Source organism: Ictalurus furcatus, chromosome 6, assembly GCF_023375685.1.
Source record: "Ictalurus furcatus strain D&B chromosome 6, Billie_1.0, whole genome shotgun sequence".
NCBI lineage: Eukaryota > Metazoa > Chordata > Actinopteri > Siluriformes > Ictaluridae > Ictalurus > Ictalurus furcatus.
This window is the reverse complement of record NC_071260.1, coordinates 18,837,832-18,849,963: the sequence shown is the minus strand read 5'-3', so window position 1 is coordinate 18,849,963 and position 12,132 is coordinate 18,837,832. Positions and strand designations below refer to the sequence as shown.

The following is a 12,132-nucleotide window of genomic DNA, read 5'->3' as shown; positions in this document are numbered from 1 at the left end:
CCGGTGACCTACATAATCTACCAGGATGAGCTAACACTTGGAACAGAAAAGAAATGTTTCCTTTGTGGGTCTTTGGATAGTTAAAGGTTTTTTGCTCCCTAATTGTGTTTCTACTCTGAAAGTGAAGCCCATTGTTGTAAGGTTCTACATATAGCCCAATATAGAAATGCCAATAATCTGCACAGACAGTAAGCCAAGCTCAGGATCAAACTGGGGTCCCTGGAGCTGTGAGGTGACAACGTTGCACCACCATTGCCACCCCATATTATATATATATATATATATATATATATATATATATATATATATATATATATATATATATATATATATATATATATATATATATAAATAATTTCCTTCTTTAAAATTGTTCAAGTGACATTTTGCCAATAATGCATATTTGTATAAACAATGTAAGGTGATGTTTACTATAATGCATCAGTTAGTTTCCTTACAGTGACTCTTCATCACTGTGTACTCTTACAAAATGACCTGCCTATATAGATCAGCTACTGGAAATAGCCTACCACAGGAAACTAATATTGCAGGTTGCTAGAGAATTATCAGTGTTATATAGGCAGTGTATTTCTACATGGAGAGTGCCAAGAGATGGTGCCAACAAATGTTTGCATTAAATAATTTAAACAGCAGTATGGAATTAGTTCTACCAAGTTAGCTACAACCATACAATTCATCAAAACATTCATGAAAATAAAACAATTGCATCATTTACTCTTACTATTAAATGCCATCTGTCATTTGGAATGCAAACTTTCTTTAAAAAGGTTGTCACTTTGTCTTAGTCTTCAGAAAGCATGAGATGAAGTAAGCGGTATAGCAGCAATATGTCTATCATTTCAGTCTATCTCTAAATGTACACATCTTACTAAAATCTAAGTACTGTGAATTTTTGCTTCTGCAGCCAAATGAGATGAAGTATTGGCACTGATTCTAAGGATCTAATTGTTTAAACTCATGGGGCTCCTTGATCCATAGGAAGCCAATCTGAGTGCCAAAGTTGAGGCCATCTCTAACATGGGAGAAGAAAGAGTCAGGATGGCAGGAGGTGCAGAGGGTGATGTTGGGTCTGTTTGTCACGGTGTTGTCCTGGATGTGCTCTGGGAGGAGACCACCTTCCTCCAGTAGGACCCTAAAAACATGAGTTAGAGATGAGAGTAGGACAAGTTTCAGGAATGCTACAAAGTGACATTCCTCCTAGGATGACATCACTTGTAACAAAATGAAGATTTCAGTACTTTTCTTGACAAAACCTTGTTTTCAGTCTTACTACTGTGTTTATCTCATTTCAATATCAAATTGAAATTGTGCCATTTTTAGCCAGTGAAGTAATTTTCTATATATCGTCAACCACCTTTAACTTGTGTTAATTATTGGATTTTCTAATCATGTGACATCTCCCAAAGAAATGAGCAATGGCCTTTCACTATAATTAATATCAGAAGTTTCCAGAGTAAACTTTTTCAAAAATCAAACAGTATTTTTTTTTTTTTACCTAGTGGCAAGTCTGATATCCACATAAGGCATGGGTGACTCCACATCTCTGACACAGTCTGGATGGATAGCCTGGAACTTTATTGCTGAATTTTGTTCCAGAGTGAAACAGCAGGGTCCAACAGAAGGCCCAATCACTGCCACGACGTTAGAAAGCTCGCTGCCAAACTCCCGCACCATGGCATTTACTGTTGCCATGGCAATTCCCATGAGGGTTCCCTTCCAGCCTAGAAATGGTGAGGAAAACATAATAAGCATCATATTTGAGTTGGACTTCTTACTAGCATTCTGTTGTGTGTGTGTGTTTTTTTACAGCCAGCAAAAAAGATCTTTTGAAAAATTGTGCATATTTACAAAAAGCATTTAACTATTTATTAGTGTTATGTCCGAGTCCACCTTTGTCGAGTTCGAGTCGAGACCAAGTCCTTAACCAATCGAGTCCGAGTCACCTTCACACAGTTATCGCCAATAGCAAAAACAGCTTCCGGCACGGCACCGGATGTAACTGAGCTGGCTGAGACAAAACATGGAAGCGATCGTGCATAGAGTCCATTCGGTACTTGCACCATGATGTGGTCAAGCAGGGAGACATTCATTAATTTCTTGTTATCTTAATTTTATGTTGTTATTTATTTTTTAATCTTTCTTTTCACAGTACACGTGACATGGACTGGACTGTACTTTGAAAAAATTCTGAGTCCAAAATGTCAGAGTCCGTGTCAAGTTCGAGTACAAATTTACTTGAGTGCGTGACAAGTCCGGGTCTGGGATCGAGTACCCAGGGCCGGTTCTGGACATTTAGCAGATGCCCCCCCCCCTATGACAACATGTTTTTTCCAATTACTTTAAAATGTTGACTTAATTAATTTTTTTTTTAAGTCAGTTTATTATACTTTAATTAGAAATTACTCATAAAGCCACACTGAATACAATTTTAAGGCAGCCAGGAGTTTTTTTTTTTGGTTGTTTTTGGGTTTTTTTTTTTTTTTTTTACAGTTATTTGTTCAGTAATTTATTGACAGTAACACACCCTCCCACTATTTTGGATAACGAACAGATTTGCCTAGTCTATACAGTAAAATGGAATACAAATACAAGACAACATGACATTGCCAACAAATAATTACAGATGAACACTTCCTGCACACCACTTCAGTAAATGAACATCAGTGCCTTTATCGTTTTTTCCTAACTGGGTATGGACAGGATTTCCCCTTCCTACTGAACCAATTTAGACTATAGATCTAGTCATATTATGTGTTGCAGTGCAATACCTTAAATATTCCCTATATACACAAATCAACTGCTAGTTGAAGTGAAAGAGACAAACTACAATTAACAGAAAGAATAGTTCATTTCTTCATAAAATTGTAGGCTTATTTTTCAATAGATATAACAACAGTATTTATGATTTGAAAACTAAAATGAAGTATTATTTCAGAGCATTAATGTAAACATCAGCAGGGTTTAGAAGATATATACACAGTTGAGGTACTTTAAAAAAAAAAACAACAACAACAACAACAACAACAACAACATTGAAAAATGTTCGTGTGTTTGCTCTTTCACTTTGAATACAAACTTCTTTACTTTTACGTTAGTATTTTGCTAGTCAGCTCCCGACGCAGTCACTGCACGCGCGAATTTAAAGTGTCTGCCAGTCTCGACGCGTCGACGGCGCTCGCGCTCTTTTGAACTCAGAATAAACCGGCAAATGATCTATCCCGAAATTATGCTGATGGACATAACAAGGCCCAGTTTATTTTTATAACTACAATCACTCCAAAATAGATGACGATAACTCACATTCTTTCTTTGTGTGCGTGTTTAGCCTTTCACTCAGCAGCCCCTGAGGGATGTGTTCGTTTCTGCGACATCATAAGTCACGGACTTACAGTCAGCTGCAGAAAAGTTGCATTTTTGCGTTTTGTTCATCATACCCTATCTCTTCATTCATTCAGAGGGTGGGACCCAGTTTGAAACGGTGACATTAATTGGTTTCACTACAGGTGAGTGACAGTTCATCTATATCCAATGGATAAAGAGCCTAGTCTTTTGCTGCTCGTCTTGATTGGTGGACTAGTGTATAGGGATGTGACGGTTAGGGAGGCCCCGCCTCCAAGCCCGAGACCCTAGGCAATTGCCTACACTGCCTATACGTAGCGCTGGCCCTGCGAGTACCCCAACTCTACTATTTATTATTCCTATTAAAAAAAATAAAAAATAAAAATAAACCTTCAGTGGAGGACATTTCTCAAGAGAACAACCAACAGGAGCGTTTCTGCTGTACCACATATTTGAAAGATGATAAACCCATTATACATGATATAAGTCTCCCCTACTTTACAAATCTGTGGAAGCCCTGAAGTGTGAAAAAACAACACATTTGTTTCTCAAACAGGTAATAAAAATGTATGAAAATAATATATTTTTTAAAAAGCATATACAAAGTCAGTGCAACACAGTAAATCCACAACCACAATGGCAAATGTAAAAACACACAATAAAGCTGTCCCAGGTCACATACTATGAACTTGTGTTTTAATAAATAGCTAATTTTATGCACATCTGGAGATTTGGAATTCGTGGAATGTTTTGAAAGTAGCAGCATACTAAGCTGTGCTAGAATAAATATATCCATACATCCATTTTCCACACCACTTATCCTACACAGGGTCCTGCAGGAGCCTGGAGCATATCCCAGGGAACTCAGGGCACAAGATGGGGGACACCCTGGATGGGGTGCCAACCCATCACAGGGCACAATCGTGCACACACATTCACACAGTACAGACAATTTGGAAATGCCAGTCAGCCTAAAACACATGTCTTTGAATGGGGGGAGGAAACCAGAGTAACCAGAGGAAAACCCTGAAGCACAGGGAGAACATGCAAACTCCATGCACACCGGCAGAGGCCGGGAATAAATATATGCTTTAAGTCTTTAAGAATTATCAAGATGTAAGTGTAATTTTTAATACTGTTGCAAGTATATTCAACATTACTGTGGAACTCATGAGGAACGGAGATCATTTCCATACTAATACCCCACTCAGAAAAGCAAACAGATGTTCATTACTTGATGTAGATGTGAAAGTAAAAATGGAACATGAGGTAAGTCACCTGCATGAGCTACTCCAATGACTTTTCCCACGGGGTCAGCAAAAAGCAGAGGCATGCAGTCAGCTCCTGGGGCTGCTATTACAACACCTGGCTGATTAGTCACAATGCCATCATAGCTTTCAGGTTCCGACTTGTTCATCACCCACACATCACTGGCATGGTTAACCTAACAGGCAAAAATAGAAGCTCTAATTTTACATTGATAAATAATAATGTTATTTTGGGTTATAAGTTGTTATGAGAAAATAATGAACCAAGGCAAGTTTGCTGAAAAGTCTTTCTCAGTTAGTAACTGAACTACTGAATCACGATGAACTGTAAAGGCATATGACATATTGCAAAAAGCTACTGAGTCATGATGTAATATTAGTAAAGGCATATGATAGGGTTTAAACAAACTGTGTAAAATACACAGATCCTTTACATGTACAAAAAAAATACAATTAGTAACTGACACTTAGCCTAGATTGTCTAAGAAGTGAATGGACATGGACATGTACACAGAATGTTATACATGTAAAAAGAAAGAAACCTTAATGGAAACATGAATCAGTTCTTGAGTGGCTCAAGTGGTTTTATTTCCCTATGCTTTGTGGATTTGTTATTTCAGGTGAAGTCAGGGCAGGGTCAAGAGTCCCACCTTGGCAAGGTGGAACTGGTGAGGCTGAAAGCCTGCATGCAAGCCAAGACGGCGTAGGTTCTCAGCCACTACGGCGCGTGAGTCTCTACGACGAGAACTGCTGAACAGGTTTAGAGAGCTCAGGGTGCTGATGTAGGAAATTCCTCCTGTTCTTTTGGTGAAGCCGTGTGCAAAGCAGTCTTTGCAGAAACAAGGAAGAAAGGACACATTACAGTTTCCATTACAACCAATACAATTTCCATTATTGTGGAATATGAACATGACACTTCTCGTAAAGTGTAGGCGTATAACCCCGGTGTTCTGGCAAAATTCCCCCATTGGCCCTTCTCTATCATGGCCCCCTCATAATCTCAATCCCTGAATTGGCTACATCACTCTTCTCTCCTCTCCCCCAATAGCTGGTATATGGTGGGCGTTCTGGTGCACTATGGCTGCCGTCGCACGCATCATCCAGGTGGATGCTACACACAAGTGGTGGTTGAGGAGCCCCTCGCCAAATCATACTATGTACAACACTTTGAGTGTCTCGAAAAGCGCTATATAAATGTAACTGTAACATTATAACCATTAAAACAATAACAAATTATATGAGGGTTTCTGCAGTGTTTTGTGTTTTCCGCATGGCTTTTGAAGCAGTGATAAACAACTATGCAGAATTTTTTTTATTGTAATATTGGACCCCCTGATCTACAGTGTTCTTTCAGCGAAACGTACCTGAGATGAGTGAGGACTTCAGGACGGTAATTTCTCCTCGGAGCGCTGGGAGGCGCTGTAAGAAGCCGCTGATTTGCTCTTTAAGCTGGGTGAGCTCGGGGTAGGTGGTGTTGAGCTGTGTGAGAGGACAGGAGCTGCAGTCCAGCAAGGTGCTGTATGTGAAGGTGTAGAGCTCGGTGAAGAGCTGCTCCTCACACTCCTGCAGCTCCGCGCGCTGCGCATTGCACGTCATTACGTGCACGTGTTTAACAGTCAGCTCGTCCGCGGCTCGCTTGAACGCGTACAGCACGGCTACGGAGCAGCTCTCGGTTAACACGTGGACACGTCTGTTCAGACCAGCGCATTTCTCCAAAAGATAGGTCTCGGTGATTTCCTCAGAGCAGTCCGTGTGCTTTTGGAGAATGAGGTAAACGGGCTCGCTCGTGCCATTTCCGAGAGAGCGGAGTAACTTGTTCATGCGCTCCTCCAGACACCGTGTGTACCGAGGACAGTTCGGATGAACCAGATCTGCCAGAACGACCTCAGCCATCACAGCATGGAGTATTTACCGGAAATGTAGAATTTGCTAAGGTTCAGAGTAGCTTCAGAACACGGGTTAGCTTTTAGTGTTTGAAATGATTCAGCAGAATGAGTGTGTGTAGACTCTGTAGCTCTTTTCACATCTTCATTAGTAACCGCTGTGAATGTGGAACTTCATGTACTAAGCGGTGAGTGGAAGTACTAACGCTACACTTCCGGTTAGCTGACTGTACACACCGCCTTACTGGAAATTCCTGACCGGCCAGGAAACGAGTTTATGAACTGCAGGCATAAATAAAAACAGTCTTGACTCTAATTATATTTTAGAATAAAAGTGTGAAGTTTACTAAAAGTACAGTTTAAAAAAATAAATAAATAAATAAATAAACCCTAATCTAAACAGGTCACTAGATGTGTTCTTATCTCCAGGTGGTGTTAGTCATTCTGATATTTTCTTATGCAACAAGATTCACCTTTGTAACCTTACATAATACTATAAGTATTTTTCTGATGCCCCGAAACACATTTTAATCAATGACATTAACCAAAAAGACACACACACACTCAAAAAAAACCATGCACAGTTAGCTTTTTATCATGAAGTTTAAAGCTGAGTTAACCACAAAACAAACCACATGTTTTTGGTAAGCAAATGAGAGCAGGAGATTCTCACACACTATTCTCCTGCACCAGGAACTGTGTTTTTTCCAAAGGTATGAGGAAACACTATGGTACAACTGACTAGACGTTCTTCCTCTTAGGAAAACCCAACATTAACCCACAAAGCAGATCCCATTATGGAGTAAATACAGTATAGAGTTAACATGGCTAAATTCCCAGTGTTGAATTAAGCCTTACAATTCTTTTGAGTCAGTTTATGAGTCCAACACTAACCATTTTGCTGTGCAGGCTTTTCCTGTGTGCTTACAGATTCACGCAAGTAAAGTAAGATTCATACATACACGTATAAATATTTGTGCCTATATAATCATAATACTCATAATTACAACTACACACTCATTCATCCACATTAAGTTTTGGTATGTTGTACCACTGAATGATTGCGTGAATTAGGTCAGTACATTTTACTGTGTAAATGCAGACACTATGTAGGCCACTATCTAGCTCATTTTGTTGTGTAATATCTAAGTCATCCTAAATCAACATTTTTAATAATAATAATAACAATTATAATAATATATATGCATGACTTTCAAATGTGTGTGTGTGTGTTTTTAAGCCATGTCTCTTCTACCATTCTGTGTTGAAAGCAGGCCTATGACTCCTCTTTGGTATTATATTAAGGAAAATGCTTCCTTGATGTCCACTAATCAAAATATATTTATTCTATTATTTTTTTTGTCATTTGATATTGTGTATTCATTATTTATTTAAAATCTTATAGCCTTTTTTTGTTTAATGCTCCATGGATCTTGAAATCCTGTACACCATATTCACAATGAAATGATATAGGCCTAGTGACTGTTAAATGTGAATGCTGTTATATTTGTAACCTGACTATGTGACAAAAAAAGGCATATATATTTTTAAAGAAGGGGGTGTAATGATACATTGTGACTATGCATCACGATGCAAAAATTTTACAAATGTGCATCACGGAACGTGTGATTCACATAGTGTAAGTCAGCATTCTTTTTATTATGCATCTAATGCAGTTACACTGTTTGAACACCAGAGGTCCTAATCTGTGCAACGCATAAAATATATAGTGTGTGTGTGCTGGGTTGTATAGCTCCAGATCACAACGACTGACACACAGTATGTTATATAGTTACACAGCCACATTATAACAGTTACAAAGAGCTCTTCAGTAGCTTTCAAATGACACCAGCCCCACGCCACTGCGATCTACAGACTCTGAGAACAAGGCTGGACGTCGAGCATTTAAGCTGACTTTGGAGCACTATTTCCAGTTGAAATGATGCTTCAGATGCTGCCACAGAGCTCATTATGTTTCAGTCGATCATTTTCCCCATGTCAGAGACTTTGTTCAATCAAAAGTTTGGGAGATTTTGTAAATTAATTTCTTTATTTTTAAGATATGGTGAACCTGTTTACAATATTAAACCTCGGTTCATAGCAATTTCTTATTTGTTCAGTTTTATGCAGAGAAAAATGCACAGTGTTTTGCATTGTTTATGATTCAGAAATAAAAAGGGAGTCTTTTCAGTCAAAATTTTTCTTCATTCAAATTTTGTTCTAAATATTCTGCCAATTGAATTGAATCGTGAAGCCATTGTTGTGAATCGAATCAAATCGTGTCCGGAGTGTATCACCCTTAGTCAAAAAGTAGATGATTACGCCCTACAGCTATTTAAAAACCTAACATTATCAGAAAGAATGGGCCAATTGTTCAGTTAAAGTAGGACAGTGACACCGGACAGCAAAATCAACTTTCTGAACAAAGTAAAAATGCATTCTTCACATGTTATTTTTGTCTGTGGGTTTGTGTGTGAGTCAGTTAATTTGTGCAGAACTAGGTGTATGTGTATTTTAAATAAATGTGTATCCAAATTCCTGAGTAAAGTCAGTTCAAAAGGCAGGATATTTTGTCCAAGTTAAGCTAAAATGGGCCAGCAAGAACCAGCAGATATCCCTTTTTTTAAATAATAGAGACTATAAATGTATTAATCATATATTAATCATTTGTATTAGTCACCAAGTATAGTAGTCATATATTAATATTAATTGTTATACCTTCACAAATTTGTGATCAAACTTAACATTGAAAAGTGAAATTTAACAAGTCAGGATATGCATCATGTAGTTTTCTTTACCAGTTTCCAAAAAAGGTAATGCCATGCCCACTACAACAACCAACCAATCATGTGCTACATGTCAAATACTGTTGTGGCAACAGTATGAAATTATTTGCAGCAAAGAAATAGGATCCTCCAAACTTATCAGACATATTTAACTGATGGCCCTCCCAAGTTGTTTAACTACACTCTATATCAAACACACTAAGTGTGTGCTATCCGCACCATTCAGTGTGTATAATCACTATGTACTATATATACCTCTTAATGTTTGGAGTCTACTATCAACTTTGTTTGCTGTGTTTTTATAATGCTCACTCACTGTGTTCTTTCAAGCTCACAGAGTGAGTCCTTTCAAACCCATTTATTCTATACCGTCAAATTCAGTTATTGTGTATTAACCTAGTCACTGTGTTCTATATAATCCAGTCACTGATTGCCCTTGTTTTATAAACTTTCTGTTTGAACCAAAACGCCCCACTTTACATATTAATATGCAAGTTAGTAACCATAGACAACCATATACAAATTCATTTATTTGTATATGGTTACAGTTGGGGGGCACGGTGGTTTAGTGGTTAGCATGTTTGCCTCGCTCCTCATTGTTCGGGTGTTTGATTCCTGCCTCCGCCCAGTGTGCACAGAGTTTGCATGTTCTCCCCGTGCTTCGGGGGTTTCCACTGGGTACTCCGGTTTCCTCCTCCAGTCTAAAGACATGTTGTAGGCTGATTGGCATCTCTAAATTGTCCATAGTGTGTAAACAGGTGTGTGATTGTGTCCTGTGTTGGGTTGGCACCCCATTTAGGGTGTCCCCTGCCTTGTACCCAGAGTCTCCTGGGATTGGCTCCAGGCTTCCCGCTAACTGTGTAGGATAATCTGTACAGAAGATGGATGGTTACACTCTGAATATTACTGAAATCACAAATACCAGCAACAATTCATGAATTCAAGTAAGCTTACAGTATATTGTGTTGATACATGAAATAGCAATCCCTTTGCTGTTATGTTGTTATTATAGTGACCAGCAGAGGGAGTAGGAATACCGTAAAACTGTATCTATTTATGATTTAAACGGCTAGATTTTTCCCAATGGGCATGTGTTCATTCCGTGTCCCCAGTCATTTTGCTCTTATTAAATTTGGCCTTCAGGTAGGCTATTCTGCATCACGCTTTACATAATGGCGTTTGATGTTTGTGAATAAGCAATTGTTCTATGTTCACTGACCTTCAGTATAATACAGCTATTTAGCTAGTACTACAGAAATATATGAATACGTTGACAAATGTTGAAATATTATTTTTACAGTGTCCTTTTTTAATGTAAAAGCTGCGTGAATTTTATTTTCACTCGTTTTGCTGAACTATAAGCCGATCTCAAATAGAAAAGATGACACTTTCTGTAATCAAAACATAAAAAAGACAGTAACCAGCTATTACAGCTAGGCAAGCATTTATGCTAGTAAACAATTTATAAAGAGTGAGCCATTATAAAGAAGAGCAATGCTTTACCCACACAAAGGAATTTGATGTTTGCTGTCTTCCTGTTTAAAAAAAAACGTCAAATGATTATAAGCCAGTGAATTATATGCATGTGCTAGATCCATAGGTTGTTCGGGGCGTATCTGTGACGCGTATAGGGAGAGGTATTTGTGAATATGTGTGAAACTTGAAACGTCCTTGTCTCGTGTTTCTCCGTGGAGAGGGTCGTGCACGGCGCTCGGTGTCGCGCGCTTCACTGTAGTGGAGACTGGAGCGGAATGTGGCGCTGAGATGTAGCACGGCTGAAGGAGTACACACACACACACACACACACCAGCACAAGCACCAGCATACAGCAAGGTTCACGTTAACGGATTACGGTCGGAGATCACACCGACGTTCATCCGCACTCTCAGGTTTCCTCACGGTAAGCGTCCATCATTTGATCGCGCTGTTTTCCATGTGTGATGCTTTTGCGTGTTTGCTTCTCGCAGCCCGATGCTTTTTTCTTCCTGCCACACTTTACCCGTCCGCGCTATTCCTTCACACGGCGTGTAAAGCTCAGGAACGCACCACGGCTCTTCATTAAGCAGGCAATCAGAGTACAGCTACGTGTAGTAGAGTGTTGTCTTTCCTAGTCTCCAACAGGGTGCTTTACTTGTTGAGGTAGAATCCAAATTATTTCTAACGTGTTGAATGTTATCTGCGGTGTTGATTACACTAGCAGACCAAAGGTGAGGAGTCTGTAGCCTAGTGGATAATGTAGTGTTGCAGAGACGAAGATAAAGCAAGCACGTTGCTGATACGGTGAAATCCACAATGTATATGCGAGTTAGATGCCAAGCATTAGAGTAAACAGTCTGACATGTAACAACAACAATGAGCATGTTGAGTAAAGCTTTCTTCAAACAAGTTTATAGAGAGGCTTCAAGAATCTTAGAGCAGTATTTTAATCAAAATGCACCCCAGATTGTCTAGGGTGATATGAGTTGCGTTGTAGTACTATTATAAAGTATGGTCGTGTTAAAGTATTTAAAGAGCTCTGTGATGTGGGGAGTAACAGTAACAGTAGAGCAGATAACAGAGTCGTGGATGCAGTTGCGTGACTCCATTGAGTTCTATCTCTATGGCAGAAGCCCTTAATGACATCATCACCTGGGAAACGCATTCAGCACCATGGAGAGAGTTCCGTTCACACACACACACACACGCACACACACAGAGAGCGAGCGAGAGAGAGAGAGAGAGAGAGAGAGAGAGAGAGAGAATAGTCCGAGCTGCAGCTCTTGCCTGGTGTGTTTTTAGATTCTAACAAATGTACAGTGCTAGATAAAACCTTAGACAGACAGACCCTGCTGATGC

At 39.1% G+C, this 12,132-nt stretch overlaps 2 protein-coding genes across 2 annotated transcripts in view; one reads left to right on the top strand and one right to left on the bottom strand.

The window, feature by feature from the left end:
* Positions 1-372: 372 nt before the first annotated feature.
* lacc1 (laccase (multicopper oxidoreductase) domain containing 1) lies at positions 373-7,178 on the bottom strand. The gene is made up of 5 exons (XM_053626906.1): positions 5,993-7,178; positions 5,279-5,457; positions 4,639-4,804; positions 1,517-1,742; positions 373-1,153 (listed from the first exon to the last, which is right to left on the bottom strand). Exons 1-5 carry the CDS (start codon positions 6,519-6,521, stop codon positions 955-957), a joined length of 1,299 nt encoding a protein of 432 aa, XP_053482881.1. The 5' UTR covers positions 6,522-7,178; the 3' UTR covers positions 373-954.
* Positions 7,179-10,910: 3,732 nt separating this feature from the next.
* Positions 10,911-12,132, top strand: part of enox1 (ecto-NOX disulfide-thiol exchanger 1) — a 60,135-nt gene continuing 58,913 nt past the window's right edge. The window contains exon 1 of the mRNA XM_053626905.1: positions 10,911-11,197. The gene's annotated coding sequence lies outside the window, so the exon portion shown is untranslated. The remainder of the gene's footprint in view (positions 11,198-12,132) is intronic.